This window comes from Cimex lectularius, unplaced genomic scaffold (genome assembly GCF_000648675.2).
Source record: "Cimex lectularius strain Harlan isolate CLEC.00 unplaced genomic scaffold, Clec_2.1 scaffold189, whole genome shotgun sequence".
NCBI classification, from domain to species: domain Eukaryota; kingdom Metazoa; phylum Arthropoda; class Insecta; order Hemiptera; family Cimicidae; genus Cimex; species Cimex lectularius.
Window position 1 is genome coordinate 306,984 of NW_019392780.1, and position 22,027 is coordinate 329,010.

General features: G+C 34.4%; 1 protein-coding gene across 2 annotated transcripts in view; it reads right to left on the minus strand.

Moving 5' to 3' along the window:
- The window catches only part of LOC106667008 (transcription factor Sox-14), a 57,716-nt gene extending 35,959 nt beyond the window's left edge, over nucleotides 1–21,757 (minus strand). The window contains exons 1-2 of one of the 2 annotated variants that reach the window (XM_014394599.2): nucleotides 21,566–21,757; nucleotides 7,220–7,425 (exon numbers count right to left, since the gene is read on the minus strand). In XM_014394599.2, the coding sequence (XP_014250085.1) occupies nucleotides 7,220–7,425; nucleotides 21,566–21,594 (235 nt within the window). In that variant the 5' untranslated portion in view covers nucleotides 21,595–21,757. Of the gene's footprint in view, nucleotides 1–7,219; nucleotides 7,426–12,031; nucleotides 12,189–21,565 lie in introns of those variants that run through there. The other variant, XM_014394600.2, reaches the window with a different exon arrangement.
- Nucleotides 21,758–22,027: the final 270 nt, after the last annotated feature.

Sequence of the window (22,027 nt, forward strand, 5' to 3'; positions counted from 1 at the left end):
AGATGGAAGTGTGCTATCAAGGCTCTGTTCCCTTTAATGGGTAGAGAATCTGGGATGAACCCCCAAAATAAACTCATTATATATAAAACCATAGTTAGACCAATGCTGTTATACGCCTGTCAGGTATGGAGCTACACAAGTAACACCAACAAAAAGTGCCTACAAACTACTCCAAATAAATTTTAAAGTTAATAACATTCTCTTAAAGAAGTGTTCGTATAAGCTATATGCACGGAATTTTAAACATCTCATACATTAACGATGATATCAAAAGGATAACTAGCTCCTTTTATGAACGTAGCGCTGAGAGTACAATTATGACAGTAAAGAATGGAGGAAACTATAACCTCAACAAAAATTGGAAACACAGGAGGATCAAACACATTTTAGTATGACTGCTTTGTATATTTATTCACTGTGTTATTATTTACTAAATTATTTATTAAATTGTTTAATTTTACTTCTTTATATATGTATTTATTTACCAAATTAGTAAATGTTTGACTATATATGGTACAAGTCTATTCAATGATTTTAATTTATAATAATTAGTAATTATTTATTAACTTGCTTATTTATTAATTTATTTATGAAATTAACTATCATTAAAGTAAATGTGTTGTTTATCATACTTATCTATGTAGTCAATAATTTATAATTTATAATATATGTAATTATTTGTAACTTCCCTATTTATTAATGTATTCTTTCTGCAAGTCGTTTTTATAATAATTTTCACCACTTTTCTTATTTCTCTAGGCCAAATAAAAAAAATTTAACTTAAGCGCTCTGCCACAAAGATGTATAACGTCCTAGACATTTCCCTTTGTATTCACTTTTTACAAAATGTATGTAATAAATAAACTACAAACTCACTTCACTACTTTATATCACACAGTGAAAGCCGATATGAACTTATGGACTAGAAGTGTGGGGCTTAGCCAAAATTCCAAAATATTACGCATCCAAAGAGCCCAATCCATAATCTTCAGAAAAATCCTTAATGCTCCCTTTTATGTGTCCAACGACACTTCTCATATAGGCCTAAATACTCCTTTTGTCCAAGATGTAATCCACTCTCGTTACCAAAAATTTTTCACAAACCTCCCAACCACTATAAATTCTCAAATTCAAATCCTCTCATCTCGACGAATTCCTTCCAACCCTCTTCGCCGACTAAAAAGATCTTCTATCCAATGACAACAATTGAATAAAAAATACTTAGGAGTACTACCAGTGGGTAGTTTCTCCACTCTTCTTTAAAGATTTACTTATTCATACACTATTACTAAATACCAAAATGAAGGTAGTTGTAATATACAATAAAAGCAATAAAAAAATCTATTTTTTTGGAAAAAAACCAACAGTTTGATAAAATTGTCCCGCTTCTTTTCGCTGACAGTTTTGTTCAGAATCGTTTCGGCGACTTAACTGACTGCTTACAAATGCTTAACAGCCTATTCAACTGTAAACGATAGCATTTTACAATGCAAAATTCGTTAAACCAGTAAATCAATTTGTCGTTAGGATCTTATTTTTGCTATATAGGGTCGTGCTAGTAATAGTGTGATACCTGTAGGAAATTAAGCCGAACGGGATTATGTTGCCAGGATTTTAGTAAAGTTACTTGATTCTGGTCGCCTATTCAAGCAGAATAGTTTGATAAAATCTGTTTAGGCATTTCCAATTGATCAGGGATCAATGAATTCAGTCTGCTTGGAAATGTTTAACAAAAATTTGAATTTAAAAAATCCAAATCCGTTAAAAACCGATTAGATTTTTTTTGCTACCTGCTGATTGAGAACAATAATTTAGACACCTATTGAAGTTGGCATTAAGCCGGACAGGATTACAATACCTAGCCAACCTTTCAGATAAGCCGATTGATCTGCTCCGATTAGACTATCCAGACTAAATATTTTGATCAGACTCGTTTAGGAAGGTTTAATAGTCCGTAGACGATTCAACTGGAAAACATCTTTTCTATTTTAAAAATTGACGATCCGTTAAGCCCGTAAATCTATTTGGCTTTAGGGACTTATTTTTGCCCGCTTGAATTACTGTGTCTAGTAACAGTCTAGACACTTTTTGGAAATAGTTTTAAGCCGGAACGGGACTTCAGACCTAGCCGACTTTTCAGAAAAGTTGTTTGATCGTTTCCGATCCAAGTACACTTATTAAAATTGTTTTGACCGGTCAGTACTTTCAATGGATTAGGGATAATTGGAGCGCTTACAAATGTTTAACAGAAGACTATTTGTATTTGTTCTTGTTTAATTTAGAATATCAATATTTGTTAAATCTTTAAGTCTAGTCAGCGTAAGATTTTCACTTTTTACTACATCCTGGAGTATTAAACAATGGACCACTAATTCAGGCTCATTTATGCACCTTCAATGGACCAGGAATGATAACTCTGCATTTATTTAATAACCAGCAAACCATTAAACTGGGAATGATCTTGTCTAATTTTAAAATTCAAAATCGATTATTAGACAATATTTTTCTGTAGATACATATTTTTTCTTCCTCCGGAATTGTTAACGTTCAAAATTGTTTCATCGTTTCAGGTCGTCCTGGACTATCTTCTGCAGGCTACAGAAACAAGCTAAAGGGAAGCCCTGAAATAGAGTAGTGACTGAAGCTTTTTGTGAATGTTCCCGAAAAAACCAATAGAAATGTCTTGATAATAAAGCAGATTCACATAGACAGACATCCTTTTGAATCTGAACGATGAAAATTAAAGGAAGAGCTTACACATTACTTCATGTCTTTAGCAGAAACTGTACGCCACTAGAATGTTTGTAGGTGTTTCTCAGTCCTTCAACAATGTATGGCATGATGGTCTATTATACAAGTTAAAACTATTTGTTCCCTAGATTTATTATCTGATTAAACGATCATACCTTAAGTAGAGATTTTTCACAGTAAACCAGGGATTATGAAGTTCTGAGTTGAAAGTAGTACTTGCAGGTCAATACGTGGTCCACTGTTGTACACAATTTTTATTTCTGGAATGCGCGTAAATGAAAATGCACGTACCGCCATATTAACAAGTAACACTTCTATACAAGCTATGCTAGAAAACCACATATCTACAATTGAAAAACGCAGTGTTGGAAAATAAAGTTTAACCCCTCAAAGTCACAACTCATCACTTTTATCGATCCCTATGCCATGACTCATGTCCTAGAATATACTTATACAACGAACCTGTTCCTAAATTTGACGATGTTACCTACCTAAGTCTTACATGTGTTGGAAGATGGATTGAAAAATGGCAAAAAGGAGGAACAATTCAAAAGGTGGAGTTGAGATAGGAAGTTAGTGTCCGAGTGGATCGACGTCACGATAGCTCAAGTGGTAGAGCAGCGGCGTATCTAGCCGAAGATCGTGGGTTCGAATCCCGCTCGTGACACTGATTTTTTTTATCTCAACTAAAAACCTGATTAATAGAAAGATATTAATTGGTCAAGCGGACCACGAAAACTAGTGAATTTGATAGAAGACTAAGTTGTCACAGTAGTATCACAATCTGAAATTGAAATCTAAATTGCTGGTTGTATACATTATATATACAATTAGAATAATTAATTGAAAAAAGTAACTTGGTTAATTGACTACTAAAACATAAAGGGATTAATACATTAATACATATACAGTTGACGATACAAATAAACAAAATAAAACAAAAGGTTAGACCAATTTATATGTATGTCTTAGTATTAATACCCTAGCTGTATTATATATATATATANTATATATTTTTTTTTTTTTTTTAAATAAATATTTATATACTAGACTTTAAAGAGGTACTTTCCTTGCTTTGTTTGTTATTGAACTATTATTAAAAATGTACTATGTATATTAATTTTTTTAATGATGATAAGCAAATTAGGATGACCATAGACGGTCAAGCTCAAAAATAAAAACCTCAAAGTTTCTCAGTTTTTAGACAACTCCTCTGAAAATTATTTTAAAATACTTAAGAATAATACATTAATTTTAGTGGATAACATAATATATTATCAAACAAGAACTTGATCCTTCTCTTGTGTCTTCACCCAAACAATAATGATCGATCGGAATTTCCATATAGTATTAAATGAAATTTCTACTGTTTCAATATAATACATAATTCAATTAATTAAGGTTTTTAGTTGAGATAAAAAAGTCAGTGTAACGAGCGGGATTCGAACCTTCGGCTTGATACGCAGCAGGCACTAACTTCCCATCTCAACCCCAGCGCCGTATCAAGCCGAAGGTTCGAATCCCGCTCGTGACACTGACTTTTTTATCTCAACTAAAAACCTTAATTAATTGACTGATATTAATTGGTCAAGCGGACTTCGAAAACTAGTGAAAATAATACATAATGTATACATAAAAATCATGAGAATGTTTTGCCGGATTTTTAGTGTCGCTTCGAAATAACGATCATTTTTTCCCCTTAGGGGAGACATGAATCATAAAAATTGTGACGATTGTTAAATCCCTGTATTATAATCCGAGATGGACTCCGATAGGATGTGGGACTATTGTCATCTACTCTTCTAAAAGAATCATAGTGGCACATTAGAAGGCATTCAAGTCAAGAATCCATTGTAGTTAAGTTAATGCTGCATCTAGATGCAGGTGAAACAAATAATGACAAAAGGCGATGTGGGCAGCGGCACTCCTTCCCTCGACTGTCTACTGGCAATTGGAAGAGGATTGAATAGTGGTGACCGACAGCTGAAAATAGCTGTATCCCTCGAGTTGACAGCCTATTTCCCTTTGGGTGGCAATGCGGCGAGAAAATTGCTGGAACGGCCGAAAAGCGCATATAGCATCCATTGTAATCCCCCTGTACTGTCAAACGTCATTTGCATCAGTTTCATTATCTTTCATTACCGTATCACAGCGACTTAATTGAATAGTATTCATACTACATAAACTATAAGGTTTAGGAAAATCAATAACAAAGTGAAACACATACCCTTGAACTGTACATACAGGTGAATACTCCATGGATAGTGGTTTAATCCTTTCGCTTTTTAGTTAATTTGTTTCTATGATTATAAAAATTTTAATATTCTACTTCTCATTAAAAATTCCTTCATGTAAAGAGTGACTTTACGAATTTTCTCGTTACATAAAACGTAAATAAATCAAACACAGATGAAAACGATGATAAGTCAAATTTTCTGTCACACTATTTGTCCAAACATTTGTCAGGTACTATTATCAATTTGTGTCATCTCAACTATTATATTAACGTCAGTAAGATGGAATTGAAGCCACAATCCATCCAGAGGCCTTTAAAATGTCCGTTCTACATGTTTTATGTTTAAAAATGATATCTTTCTTTTTATGCCACCTTAAAAGAAAAATACTAAGTTACAAATAAATAATATATGGCATTAATGGTGAAAAACGCTAAATAAACGGTTAGACAATATAAATTGTAATATGGTACATAATCAGGTCATTGAAAATCGATGATCATGAACCTCCATCAACTAGAGGTTTATTCGGAAATCGTGAGATGCGGTCTGGTGTGACGTAGGTTTAGAAAAACATTTTGTATATCGTGCCAACGTTTCGATGTTTATTGAGATCATCTTCAGGGCCTCGGATTTACAAACATTGTTTAAATTTAACAAATACATGTACATTTTTTATATTCAATCGAAGTATTTTTACTCACTCAAAGTGTTTGTGAAACTAGTGAGGAGAAATACTTCGATTGAATATAAAAAATATTTTTTGCATTGTATACATTCACTTTTTCCACTTCCTACATGTATTTGTTAAATTTAAAAAATGTTTGTAAATCCCAGGCCCTGAAGATGATCTCAATAAAGATCGAAACGTTGGCACGATAAAGAAAATGTTTTTCTAAACCTACGTCACACCAGACCGCATCTCACGATTTACGAATAATCATCGACTAACGGTAATTATAATTACATTAATCCATATATGTTTAGTGGTCATAATTTACCATAATAATTATTCTTTATATCTAAGGTATTGATTGAGATGAAAAAATTAGTGTCACGAGTGAGATTCGAACCCACGACCCAGCTCAAGTTGTCAAAAAAGCGGCGTGCGTATTGAGCCGAGGGTCTTGGGTTCGAATATCGCTTGGGACACTAACTTTTTCATTTCAGCCGAGATCTTAGATTAAACGAATAATTGATTATAATTATATTATCACTACACAAGTATACTTTTATTTTGATATATTTATGACTTATACAAATTTTTACATTGTTTGGTTACAAAAATGAAAAACTGAGATGAAACACGCCAGAAATAATTATCATTTTTCACGACTTAATTGTTTTTATTATATAAATCATAATTTTATATTAGATTTGCATTTATGTAAGCTCATACTCATAAGTATACACACATGTACAGAGTTGAGCCTATCACTTATAGCAGTCCACCGGCAATTCCAGCTTTTGTAATTTACAATCATTGACAGGTGACTCCGGTGATGGCAGTCCTGGTTCGGACCTCCGTGTGCTGTCTACAGCTAAGTCATTTTAGCACACGATGCATGCAGTTCCTAAATCCAAAACCATTCACACTCTCACCCCAGGTATTCACCTTTTACACATATATAACTAAAGTTCGATCTGTATTCAATATTCCGACATCAGCTCATTTACATTACACATTCACGCCAGCAAATACATTCACTCTCAACACACGCTGGATACACAAAACTATCAGTACTTTATACAATAAAACAACGGGATTCGGAACAAGGGGCCGGACATACAACATACAGAGAGTATGGCACATGGAGCTAAGGAATTGAACCCCTCAGTTAGGAAGGACACATCGAGCAAGCTTTCTCTGCCTATGGGACACATACTTGGGCATCGGCAAAAGTAAATGTCCGTATGTCAACTTCGCATGGCCTATTCTTAATCATGTGAGGATGTCCCTTCTTCTGGTTAGGTCCTCCGATTTTTTATTACAAGAAACTGTTACTATGAAAATCGATAATGACGGATTTGTTTCTCTTCAAAGAACCTTTTGTACAGCACCCTGTATGAGGGAGACAAAGGTCTTATAATTTAAAGGATGAAAGATTAATAAACCTGTAAATGAAAAAAAAATTCTAATCCTGCAGTATTTTCCAAAATCTAAAATTCTCAATAACTAGTACTACGGAATTCATTTACCTACATGTGTTTGTACTAAATTAATAGTTCCTTACCTAATCTCTTCGATATTTCGGAGTTGTGCATTTTGGGATTGTCCTGGGCGATTTTTCGTCGTTGCAGCCTAGACCATACCATGAACGCGTTCATGGGCCTTTTTATGTGTTCTTCTCTTTTCGAAATTTGAGACGGGCTCTGCTGAGTCTGTATCGGCTGAGGCTGTTGTGGCATGAAGTTGGGCTCACCCATGGCATTCCCAGATCTGAAACATTAAAAAGTAATGAACACATTTTTGCTAGATTTTTTAACAGTTTCGAGGCAGAGCAAATAAATATAGCCCAATGGCTATACACTGTAATTAGACACAAAATTACCTATGGATCACTAATCTGGTAGACCGAAAGTCAACAAAAACTACCCATCCAAACACTAGGCAGCTATCAAAGATTAGCAAATCCATGTATCACATTGCCCCTGTGATACATCAGATGCAATGATATGGTATACAGATGGCTCTAAAACAAACGAAAAAAACGATCGGGGTCGAAGCCAAAATATGAGCAATCATTAGGCAAGTACACTTAGGTCTTTCAAGCAGAATTGTATGCCATCAATGTTTGTTCCCTACAAAAGCTTTTTTGGTGTTTTTTGCGTTTTTCTTGAAAAATACGTTACAAAAACCGTGCCTACGAGCCTTTTACATCGAAAAGTCAATAAAAAAATTTCCGATTTTTTTGGGGTATATTCGTTTTTCTTGAAAAATAAGTTAAAAAACGTGCCTACGAGCCTTTTACATCGAAAAGTCAATAAAAAAAATTTCCGATTTTTTTGGGGTATATTCGTTTTTCTTGAAAAATAAGTAAAAAAGTGCCTACGAGCCTTTTACATCGAAAAAGACAATAATAATTTTTTCGATTTTTTTGGTTTTTTCATGAAAAATACGTAAAAAAACGTGCCTACGAGCCTTTTACATCGAAAAAGACAATAATAATTTTTTCGATTTTTTTAATGTTTTTTCGTTTTTCTTGAAAAATACGTAAAAAAGCGTGCCTACGAGCCTTTTACATCGAAAAAGACAATAATAATTTTTTCGATTTTTTTGCTTTTTTCATGAAAAACACGTAAAAAACTTACCTACGAGCCTTTTACATCAAAAAAGACAATAATAATTTTTTCGATTTTTTTAATGTTTTTCGTTTTTCTTGAAAAATACGTAAAAAACGTGCCTACGAGCCTTTTACATCGAAAAAGACACTTACTGGCGAAAAACTGATAAGATTGAATAGGTATTAAAGCATTAACATGTAAAAAATTTACATCAAACTAATCAGCGAATGTATCCAACATCTCCAAAAACACAACAACCTAATTATATTTTGGGTACCATGACACAAAAGAATTCAGGATAACGAAAAAACAGAGACCGTATATATGGCAGGACGTATTCTTGGGATAACTAACAGAGAATCCTCCATCACAGAATGGATCGGTAAAAGACAAAAAGAGTACTGGATAAACTGAAGAGGTACTGGACTACCGGTATTATTTATACCAATGATATGATTATTGATTATTTGTACGTGGGTTTCGATCATCATTAAGGTCATCCAGTGGGTGTCATTTATACGATACACAGTAATTACACATCTACACAAAACACAAACTCTTTAAGTGAATACAAATCTTTTGAGTCTAAAATTTCTATCATTTTATAAATTCATTTTTTTCACGTCTTACATGTATTTGTATAATTTAAACAATGTTCATAAATTCCAGGCTCTGAAGATGATCTCAATAAAGATCGAAACGTTGGCTCGATAAAGAAAATGTTTTTCTACATACACGTCACACCAGACCGCATCTCGCGATCTCCAAATAATCATTAATTAACGGTCACTAAATACCACACAGATAAGATTAATAATTTAATAGATTATTTCAAAGAGTACTATGAGACTACTGATCGTAATGTATAGTACATTTATTTCTGCAGGAATTCGCTCTATTGTGCAGTTAGACGGACTTACTATTGGTTTTAAGTTTTCAATAATAATTGTATGAATAATTTAATGGTTAGGATAAATGTATGCTCTGGAAGCTTGAAAGCAGTTTATAATTATGTTTCGAAATTACCAGAAAATCGTATTTCAACGTCATGTCATTCTTGAATAAAGCTCATTCAAATCAAAGTACAGAATGGTAGCTTTGGGCTTAATGTTTCCCTTGATCTAAATACTAATATCAGTAACACCATCATCGTAAAACGATACAAATTTTTTCTAAAGATTATAAAACGTTTTGAAATTAACTTATAAAGGTTACTATATCAGACAATTCGTTGTAAGATCGTGATTTTAATAACTTCGTATATACATTTTTTTTCAAATCAAAGGATCTTCGCCACCCCTTGCAAAATCACAGCCCATAAATTAATGGCGTATCATGCGACGCACGTGTTTCCACGGAAAACAATGGCAGTCGTAAGAGGGGGAAACAATCTGTTGATCCTGTTCAAAAGTGCGTGTATAACTGACCCTAACAGTGTGATTCCTGCAGGGAGAACCGGAGGGGGGAAAGCGGCAAATTTCTTGCGGAACATATGTGCTCAATGTGTTGTAACTTGAGGCTAACGTGAAATGACAGACCCCACCAAACACTATTGTCGTTTTGAGCCGATGATGAAACCCGTTTATTCTCGCACCATTTCACATGCCACCCTCTCTCGGATACGTTGAACTGCAAATACTGGATACTTCTCATCCGCACTGTGAGAATTAGCCCAAATGGTCGTTGTTCGTGCGGAAATTAAAAAAGAAATAATACCACCTGTAATGTTCTTCGACGTATGAAGCTTTTGTATTATTTATGAGATGATTTATGAGAACCTTAACTGTAGTTTGATTTGTAAGAAGATACATGAAAAGGTTCAAAATAATTATGTTTGCATAATTAATCGTGTGTGCAAAAATTTTATTTTAAAATCAATATGGTTTAAACTTAAGTACCGTCAATTAATTATCAATAAGTGCTTATAAAAGTTATTATATATTAAATCTTCGTTTTTAAATATTTTTGGATTTTTTTAAATGGATTTTACATTATAGTTTATCATTGATAATCATTATATATTTATAAGCCAATTACAGAATATTTGAAACAAGAGTCTATAACGATGGGCATATTGATTCAGTCAATTAATTGGTTTTGTACTCCAAGCTTTAATGTTGTGATCAATTTGCCCATCTGGTGGATGATGCCAAAAAATATTTTTATTTCTAAATACCTTGTAGAAACATTTACGCATTGTCCATGCTGAATATTTATTTTAAACATTATAGTTATATATTGATTAATGTACATTATAATTATTATACCGCTTTAAAAAAAAAAACGCGCAACTAGTGGGACAGTCTAAGTTCTTGGAACTTAGAACTTGTAACTAAACTAACTCACTCAACAAGTTGACTCTAGAAAAGATGAAATTTAACTGATTTTCTTTATTTTTAATCTAAAGGGTATAAAAGGATTAGATCCATTTCGTAAAGGTAAACAATAAATTATTGACATTGTGATAACTTATAAGGCAACTATTATATACCTAGTTATTATAGAAAATAAACAAATAAACACAAGTACCTTGTTATTTTGGTTTGTTATAAAAATTAAAAAAAAAGGTTAAATCCATTACATTTCGTGGCCCGATTACCAATTAACATTTTTCAATTAATTAATATTTATGAAAGGTATTGGTCGAGATAATATCAAAAAAACTCACTAGTTTTCGAGGTCCGCTTGACCAATTAATATCTTTCAATTAATGAAGGTTTTTAGTTGACATAAAAAGTCAGAGTCACGAGCGGGATTCGAACCCACGACCTTCGGCTAAATACGCCGCTTCTCCACCACTTGAGCTATCGTGAATTCGATCCGCTCGGGCACCAACTTTCCATCTCAACCTTTCTAATTTTCCGTCTTTATCTCGACCAATGCCTTTCATAAATATTAATTAATTGAAAAATGTTAATTGGTTAATCGGACCAAGAACTGTAATGGATTTAATAATTAAGCTGAATTACATTTTCACTAAAGATCTCCGTGGCCATTTCATTTGTCGCCGAGAATCAAATATATTACACGGCATTTGAAAAATGGCAAAAAGGAGGAAAATTCGAGAGGTGAGGTTAAGATGGGAAATTAGTGTCCGAGTGGATCAAGTGGTTGAGCAGCGGGGTATCTAGCCGAAGGTCGTGGGTTCGAATCCCGCTCATGACACTGATTTTTTATCTCGACCAATGCCTTTCATAAATATTAATTAATTAAATAAAATGTTGAGGAAAGAAAGGTCCAAGGTATGATGATATGATTGTAATATAAATAATATATGTAACAAATAATTGAAATATGAATAAATGAAAGAATAAATCTGTTATCTAATCTACTTCATCAAAGTTCATAACTGCACTAAAGCAAAAAACAACGTAATTTTAAAAAAATCGAACACCTATTCTGATTGTATAAAATTAATTAAGGTTTTTAGTTGAGATAAAAAAAGTCAATGGAACGAGCGGGATTCGATTGCCATTGACTTTTTTATCTCAACTAAAAACCTTAATTAATTGTAATATATTAGTTGGTCAAGCGGACCACGAAATTAGTGAATTTAATTGTATAAAATGTTGCTTTTTTAATTATAATAAAAACTCAAATTATTGTTCGATCTAAGCTTTTATTCCCAGTTTAATTAAATTGTATTTGAACGCATAGGTTTCAAAATTTTGAATAAATCGTTGTATTTGTTAACGTGTTAAATTAGAAATTCGATATTTAATGAGGTCGTAAAGAAGGCTTAAAAATGTGTTTTTTCTTACCGTTTAGGCTGATAGGTATAATTTAAGGTAGATCACTAATATATATAGGAAGCAACAAATCTTGTTATTTACTTCAAGTTTACCCGTAAATAACTGATCATGTAATGCAACGTCTGCCCGTTTTAAATATTGGAATATCTGGAAACAAATGGACTCATCAGCAGATAATAATGTTTGTGTTGAATGTACAAAATAAACACATATCGATTGAACTTCGCATATTTAAGCCTTTCATGTAAACAACACGCTCCAGAAAGAAAAGACCCTTCAATAGAGGATTGATATGTAAACCTCAGAATGCCGGAGCCAGGGGCGCAAATATTTTCAAGGCCATGAGGGTTTTTTGTTTAAAACTGGGTGAATGGCGAAAGAACAGAACAAATGTTAATCCGAGTCTTGATGAAAGATTTTTTTTTTATATCCTGGGAAATTGAAGGGAGGAAGTTGGTCAGTGGACAGTTTGTGAACAAAAGGCCTATGCCGACTGTTTGCCTAAACAGTATCCATTGAGACCCCCGAGCATTCATCGGGCAGGGTCCACTTCCTATCGTCTAACACAAAGGCCCAGGATATCCCATTGTCATTTCTCAATAGATCTATATACATTGAAGGGGCCTAACCGTGATAATATAAATAGCCTGGAGGCGAGATTTAGTAAAGCCCTGCCTGAGAGTTTTAAGCTTTGGGTCTGGTATACCTTTTACGAAACAGGCCATACAAGTCCGGCAAACGAATCACAGCATAAACGCTTCAAGGACAACCACAATTAATCGACTGCAATGTCAATATTCCCATCATTAAAGACGCTGGTTTCACTGGTCACAATGTTCTAAAATACAAACGAACGTTCACTAATTAACTAAAATGAACAATGAAATCAAGTACAATCCTACCAAACGACCTTACAATGATGAATCACTTAAAAAGTATGACATGTCATTATTTAGCTAATCCATCACATGCCTACAACAAAACATTCGGAGTATGCGATATGGTATAATGTACGTTAAGATGACCAAATTACCGAAGTGACCCACGAAATAATAAGAATCGTACAGCCAATTTGGAAATAAATACTTTTAAGGATATTGTAACGTAATAAAATATGTATGCATTATTATTTAACCGGATATGCCTCCTGGACTGGCGGTGTGTCAATCTCAATTTAATAAGGCCTAGGATAGGCTTAGGATTAGTGTAAGTGGGTGAGTCGGGACAGAGAAGAGAGACAAGTGTGACGGTGTGATTACGCTGAAAAGTCCCTCGAATGCGTGAATAGTGGCGGATGGGAACGGGTAGTGAATCAGTTGCTCCTACTCCAGTATGCTTTGCACGTAGGTGTAGGCCGAGCTCGATAGGAGGCTTTTACCGAAGGCGGTACTCCTCTAGGGGGTGGTTAGCAATTCCACTATAAACAAAACCGCGGCCGGAGCGGATCCGGTAGTTTCTACGCTAGGGAAGCCCCAATACTCTGGGAGATAGAGTGGCCTTCTCTTTCTAGGGAGTGCGCGGGAGACCGGGCTGATGTATTTCGGCTTAGATAGCCCTTTGCGCGCGGCATACGGTCTGATGCTTGCATGGGGCAAGCGGGAGCGAGGTTTTCTTGGGCCTTCGGGGCTGAGCTGCCTCTACACCAAAGCTGCGGCAGTAACACCATCCTGTCGTATGCGGAGGTGCGTCAGCTCTCATCTTGAGAATCAAAACGTCCGATAAGGCCGCATAGGCTAGGTGCGGACGTTAAAGATCCTCATTGTCCTTTTCAGGACGACCGAGTATACGGGAAAGCATGTGACGAAGGTGTGCGCGGAGATGGAGCAGCCTGGCCGTAACTTTAGAAAATATCAATTCCATCATCAACTAAGGCGACAGTGGATGTCGACTAATGGCGCCCCAACTTGGAGATGATTTTCAACATCGTCGGGATCAAGAAACGTAGATGGCACTAGTTCTCAGGAAAGTTTAGCTTGTAATAAATCTTTGTGTAAGGTATTGGTTGAAATGAAAAAGTTAGCGTCAAAAGCGGGATTCGAACCCACGATCTTCGGCTAGATACGCCGCTGCTCTACCACTTGAGCTATCGTGACTTCGATCCTCTCGGACACCAACTTCCCATCCCGCTCGTGACGCTAACTTTTTCATCTCAACCAATACCTTACATAAAGATTAATTAATTGAAAGAAGTTATTTGGTCAATCGGACGACGAATATAATGGGTTGTTACAAATGCGTATTTAGATTTTAACATAAGTTCACTAATTTCGTGGTTCTCTTGACCAATTAATATATTACAATTAATTAAGGTTTTTAGTTGAGATAAAAAATTCGAATCCCGCTCGTGCCATTGACTTTTTTATCTGAACTAAAAACTTTCATTAATTTTAACATAAGGTTCATTTAGTCTGTAAGGTTGTTTTCAATTTGTTGTCGTCGTACTCATAGAAAATTAAGTTTGTTGAGAGTCTTGTTTTTTTGGGTATGTAAATATTGTGTACTATTTACTTAAAATTTGCTCATTATACGGTTAATTGGCCTGAGGAAATTATTTAGTGTGAGAGGTTGACACATCTAGCCAGTTTATTTTATAGGAAGACACAAATACAGGCCTAACTTCCTAATTAATTTCATCATAACTCTTTATTTAGTTAATTTTAATTTAATTTAATTTTATTTCATTTATTTTTTTTATTGTTTTACGGTTTGCTGTTTCCGTTTTACATATTAAACAGCGTGGTGCCCATTTTAAATTTAATATTATACCACATAACCCCGCCCGTCTCCACGGAGCAAAACCGGCAAAATTTTTGGCGTATGAATTGTAGCTTTAATACATACAATAATTATATTGGAATGCTTTGCATTATTTTGAGAGAATTTCATATTATCTAACCATATATAATTTCTACACTATTAGAACTACACTGTAATCAGGACTGACAATGTAATCAATTGTAAAAACTTTTAGAAAATATAATTCTAGCATCGTCATGAAAGTTGCCAACCCTTAAAAAAATCTTCTAAATAATTTGTAAATCCAAAAGGAACTAGTTTAGTTGGGAATAGGATAACAACGCTGCAAGAAAAGATAAAACATCCTGTGAGGCATATTAAAACAGCAAAGTACCATTGCTAATACTGCATTGTTACTCTGTCATAGTTATTCTTGCGGTCTGAGTGGTGATGAACCTATAATTTGGTCGTTACTGAACATTTTGGTCCGTATCGATCCATCACAGCTAGTATGGCCTGACGAAAATGATTGCAAACGCCAAAATTGAGACGTCCAACCAATACATTAATAATCTGCCTGTTTCGGTTTCTTCTAAAACTGGGAACAGAATACTGAAAACATAGCTGCTGTGCTTGAATGAAAAATCGGGTTGGCATTTTAACTGGTAAAGTAGAATAACTAAGTAACTGGAGTACTAAGAATCAAATCTTGTTTCCTTGCTCTCCGTAAGGAAAGAAGATTCGGTTCTTCGGTGATGACCCTTAGATCATTAAATGTAATCTGAACCCAAAAGGAAACATTGATACCAGGACCAAGGCTTGACAACTAAAATCTGTACTTACATTGTACAGATTGACATACGACACTACCAACAAGAAGAAAATGCCAATGCCATTAGGAAACAATTGCACATATTAATTCATAATATAAAAATATATTCTTCCAAAATGATTTTGAAACAATTAATCTCCTGATACAGCAATGTTTTCAAAGAAACAAAGCCTGCGCACATTTCTGGCGCCTCCTATTTAAATTGTAATCAACCTTCTTACAAAATCAGGATATTCGCTGGATTTACATTGACTTGAGCCAAAAAAAAAAAATATATATATATATTTCTACCATAGAATACATAATTACTCTTGGGATCAGGGGTCTGCCTTACATGCGATTCTAGTGTAAATGATAATTTGCGTATTTTTTTATTGGAATGCTCTGTTTATAGACCCGTAAGATTAGTGCTGATACCGGTAGCCCATGAGAATTCTCTAATAAATTCACTGAAAGAGCAAAGCGATGCAGAACTGCACAATATATATAACAAACGTGGGTTGTAACGGAGAATTTTTTGATAGGGCGTTTAAGTTGTGAATTTTCGATAAAAATGTCAGAAATAGAGAATTTTGTGTACCCCTTCACTTCGAAAAATTAAATTTTCGGCCGATCAGGTTGGTTTTAATCTCATTCGGCGCAGAAATTAATCCTCTACAGATGTTGTTTCAAGCCGTTTTACGGTCAGGCTAACGGTTTACTAACAATTTCACGAATAAGGTAAAAAAACGTGGTTTTTCATGGTTTTTTGCCTGTAGCTCGGAACAGAAGGGTTTGCGGACACAGATTCATAGGACCTTTTTTACTCAGCGTTCAATTTCCTGTAAGATCTGGAAGAGTGGCTGAATCGATTGGGGCCACCTTGTATATTTACATAATTAATACTCTAAAATTGAGGTCTTCTACAATAAATGAATAAAGTTCTACGTACTTTTAATTAAGAAATAGAAAAATAGAAAGGAAAATAAAGAAAAGAAAAAATTAAGTGTAATCTCTTCCGTTTAACCCTTATTATAAAACAGTAAGGATAGGAATATCTTCCAAATAGTATTTTTTTTATTCTCTTTTTAGCTCAACATTTTACGTACCTCCTGCAACTCAGTGAACTACAATTCTTAAGTTTATTTGTCTAACCGTTATTTTACTTTTGGTACAATTCTATTGTATTCACTAAATAATAAGTGTTGCTTTTAAGTTTTAACTTGATTGGCAACTAACGAAGTATAAATGTAATGATTTCTTGACGAATAAAGTACAATTTCAAAGTACAATATGATTGTTAAGATGAAATATAAAAAAAATTCGATCGCTCATGGTTTTGTCAGGTTTTAGACTTTTGTACTTACTATTGACTAGAACATAACTGCAAGAAATAGGCTGACCAGAACGAACAAGAACGATTGCGGAATCTACTACTATTGTTTGATAGTCATCCTGATCTGCCTATCATAGCCGGGTTTTTGTTAATCAAGGCGCGTCTCAGCTTTCGGTTCAGTGTTTGGGCGATATTAAACAAATCACCGAAACACTGAAGATGGCGAAATACCGAAACGTCTGACAACAAAACCCGTCGAGGGTAGGCGGACCAGGATGATGGCTATCACACAATAAGTTTTGTCATCCCTCAGACCCCAGAAGGAATTCTTATAAATTATCAATCGCTTAACGCTTTATATACTTACAAGTACAATTTATTTTTAATTGTTGTCATTCGAATCAAATAAGGTCGGATTATAGACAAGGAAGTAATAATTAATAAGCTAATGAAAAAGTTCGAGAACGATATAGGCAATGGGATGTAAATTCGTGATTCTTTAAGTCGCGGAGGGCATCGAGTCAAAAACTGAATGGGCCAATCTCCGCATATTGACCAACTTCACACACTTATTTCTGAGAAAATGTCAACAAGTCAATAGGTTATCCTCTTATTTTGCAAATCGCACGAAAACATTTATTTTTATTATTGCGACTTCGCAAAAAATTCTACTCAACAGAATTTTCTAACTAAAAAAATCAATTAAAGAGAAACCTATTATGTTTAGTGTCTGATAGACCAAATTACTTCTTTCAATTAATTCTTTTTATATTTTTTTTTCATTTCAACCAAGACCTTACATAAAAAAAATATTTAAAGAGAAAGTTGTTCCTTACATAGTTGTCGTGACCACGTGTATTTTTTGACTTATCAGCGTTAATCTTGCATTCGCTCAACACGCCTCGCTCAAGCAATAAAGTTCGTGAACCCTCCAATTAACAATTTAGACTGCTTAATATGGTAATGAAACCTCCAAGGTTTTTTTTCAACCGCGAATACAAACAAAAGTTTCGCTCTTTCAGATACTCCATTTATTTTAAAGAATGTGAATGAATAACTGTTCGGCTATTTCAAAGATAGTTATTTCTTTATAATAAATATTATGTGCGTTTTTACAGTTACCATTGTGGGGGGTGCCCATGGGTAGTGCCCAGTCATCCTCCCGTTACACTCGATTGAAACCGTCCTAAATTGAGACGTTTGTGGCAAGGACCGTGACCGATCCGATTTCGTGAGCCTTCAATCATTTTTCCATTCTAGTCGCTGTTCCTGGCATTTCTTTCACCTTTATTATTTCCGTCTGCTTTCACTCAACAAGTGAAGTAATTAAACCGTGCCAACATATTTGCTTACGGTGGTAACGACGGCACAGTGAGCAATATTTATTTTTCTTTGCTAATGAAATGCAAATCAATCTATACCTGCAAGTCTTTGTTCAGAAATTATCATAGTTTGGGCCGTATCTAATAGTTTTGGTGTCTTAGGTCTGTTTGGTTCCCGGTCGTTTGCTGATAACGGACCTACTGAAAATGACGAGAAGCCGACAGTCAAACGAAAACTCCGAGGGTGGACAGTCGTTGGCAGCGACCAAACTTCAGGTTCTTCAACATATTTATACCAAGCAGTGTCTTGGAGTTTATAGCAGCACTTGTAAAATTTGACACCTATTGAAATCTTTAAAATGATTTTTATTATTTCAAATCTAATTATTATTAATTCCAGTTTGTTCTATATAGTTTTATTATTGAAATCAAAACCATTAGGTGTTTAGCTTAAGACAACCAATTATTGTCCCCTTTATGGCCAAAGGTTGCTATTTATTTTTTCAATAGTTCGTAGTATTTATTTGAAATATTAGGCAAGTGAGGATGATTCAATTTTTTGATAACATAATTTTACTTAAGTCTCGAAGATCCATTGATTTGTATGTCTGTGTTTGTCTAATTTATGTTTCCAATTATCTAATTGTCATAAATCATTGTATTAAACGAACGTTTTTATACCCAATCAACAAAACATTTTTCTTTTCTTTGTTCTTTCTTCTTGTTTTTGGTTGTTCTTCATTTCTTCGTTTATATGAATGTGTTAATTTTTCTTATTTCTAATGGTGACCATTTTTTAAAGGTGCTTATGTTCTTATGTCTTGTATGGCCTCACCGGTTGTAAATATTCTTTCCTACGTTTAATCACCTTCAATAAAGACCTAGAATATAAGGGAAAAACATTTTTCGATAAATAGCATTTGACTTTCTCTTTCTTTCTCTCTCTCTCTCTCTCTCTCTCTCTCTCTCTCTCTCTCTCTCCCACCCTCCCGGTGTTTTTGACAAAAAGCCCTTTGTAAGTATGTCCGGTTCGAATAAGGGGCCGCTGGTTTCGAACCAGGGATCTTTACCTCACAGTGACGAGCGTCGTATCAACGCTTACACCGTTGCGGCCAACGATGCCCCCAAGTACTATTTCTTTTACATATTATTATTATGTTTTACTGTTTTAAAGATTATGAACGTAAATTGAACGGAAATTATGTAACAACTTAAAAGGAAGCTTTTGTCATATTTGATTCATTAATTAATGTTATTATTGCATATATAATTTATAATGATTATTCCTTAAACTAACAATTTACTCCTTTCAGTCCTTTCAATTAATTAAATTAAGAGATTTGGTTGAATTTATTGACAAAGATCCCAATGTAGTAGTAATTTAAATTTAATTATATGTACTATCCTACTACTATGAGTAATTGAATATATTCCAAATGACTTCTCGCCAAAAAAACAAAAAAAAACAGTTCAATTGTTTTTATGGATTTCAACACGGAATGTAGGAGGATCCGAAAATTTCAAAAGGACAGCCATTGACGAAGAACAGCTGCGTTCACACCGCAGCATGACAGCTGTTCAGCCTTTTGTTTACAGTCGGCGCACGGTTTTACAATCCGATGTAAAATTTACTTTGGAACCGCACCAGTTTTAAACAATGAACGTGCGGTCGTTCGACGAGCGAAACGTCGTCCTTCTTACGGGCTTACTTTCCGGTAATCTATTAAACATTCCCATCGTCATCGGTGGTTCATTGTATGCTGTGATCATGCGCATTCAGAAGCAACAATCGATTCATCGCCATCAGCATTCATCAAATGGGTATTTATGCAAACGCAGGTCGACAAGTCTCACAGGTCGAGTTTAGAAAACCAAAACTACACTTTTTTTAATAAATTTTGACAAAAAGTATGTTTTGTATTCCTCACTATGTTTTGCGGGTGTTTAAAAATTATATAGTTAAAGTGCTCTTTTTTTCCCCATTAATATGCAATAACGTGTTTTCTATAAAATGTGCATTTTTTAAAATTTATAAACATATCATTGTTATAAATAAAAAAAATTGCACAATATAGTTTTCAGTTTTTGTGATGTGATAATTGATAATTTTATTATTCAATATTTAATTTTTTGTCAATCTTCTATAATAAAATGACAAGATGACATGCTTTTTGACTAATGAATTTCATTCGGTATGAATATTTTCTAATTATTTTATTATAAAATATTTGTCCATGTATGTTTATGACTTTATAGCTATAAATCTCCCTATTTATATAATCTCTTTTATATAAACTAGGCTGTTTTATTGTAGTGTACCCTAGTGTGTGAGAGTGAATGTATTTATTAGCATGACTTTGTAGTGTGATATGGTTGATGGGGAAATATTGAATACCCACCCCATCGACTCTCAATTAGGTTAGTTATACATATGTATATATGGTGATGGAAGAATATCGATATACTCCACCATCTTAATTAATGAATGGTATTTAAATAGAAGGGAATATATTTAAGGACGAGTGAGAGTGTGATTTGGATCTAAGACCTGCATGCGTTGGGTGCTGAATTGACCTACCTATTGACAGCATCCGGAGGTCAACCTCGGGTTATGGACGGTTAAAACCTAGGCCTGACCCTGTACTGCCGACACCGCCGGTGTACTGCTAGCAGTGATAAGCTCAACTCTATGCATGTGCATATATGTACACACATGTGAAAATTTGAGTTTATATAAATCCAAATTTTAAAAAAATTGTTTATGTACCAAAATATTTACTTCTCACTTAAATTTATTCCTGTTTAAAAAATCAGATTTTTTCCACTTTCCAGATAACTATCCTTTTGATAATAACCTAATTTAAACCTCATGCATAAATCGTAATCAACATAATTTGATGCACTACTTTAAACGTGCAGGTTTTTTTCCCCCAAACAATATCACGAGAGTGAACGTAAAATGGCATGCGCATGAAAGAAAAACAGTAACTATGTATATATATTTTTTTAATAATAGTCAGCACCGTTACAGTAAAAAATGGGTCACAAGGTTACATCAATTTGTATATTTAGTACCACAAGAATTTACGTTGAAGGTAAGCTGCCTATTGGTTTTATTATAGCAGTTATTTGGGTTGTTTGGAATGTTTTCGTTACCTTGTAGACAAGTTTAAATGATTTTATTTTAGGAAAACTGCCTAAATGTGAATATTTATGTCAAGGGGTAGTTTTTTTAAAAATTAAATCGTGGAAAATAGTGCTTTAAACATGCATTTCAAATTTTATTGGAAAGAATGAACGAAAAAATAGAATTTTATCTGATTGACTGAGTGACTCACCTTATGAAGTGATCTTGTATGAGGTCCATGTCAAATTCGTGTAACCACTGTCAAAAAGCGAGACGAAACGGACCGATTGAACGTAATACGATGTCGAATACGCGTTCAAATTAAAAATCTCTCAGCCTGGAGAGTGGAGAGTTGAACATAGCGTATCACTGAACACGGATTGAGAATGGACTGGCGTACTTCGGGCGGAGGGGATGAGTGAAGGCGAATTCGCCCCCACCCAAGATCGGAGTTACGCCCACCGGCGGCGGGGGTGGCCAATCCGGCTCGGCCCTCGCCGCCACCACTCCCATCGCCCCCAAAAACCACCCCTTCTGTCTTTCCTCCAGGCCTGGATCCTCTTTTAATGAACTCGCCCTTCCAAGATAGGGATAGGGCCTCCTTTCGACTAATTTCACCGCTTTTCGACTTTTAATCGCTGTTATAAAAACGTTTTTCCCCATTTAAATAATT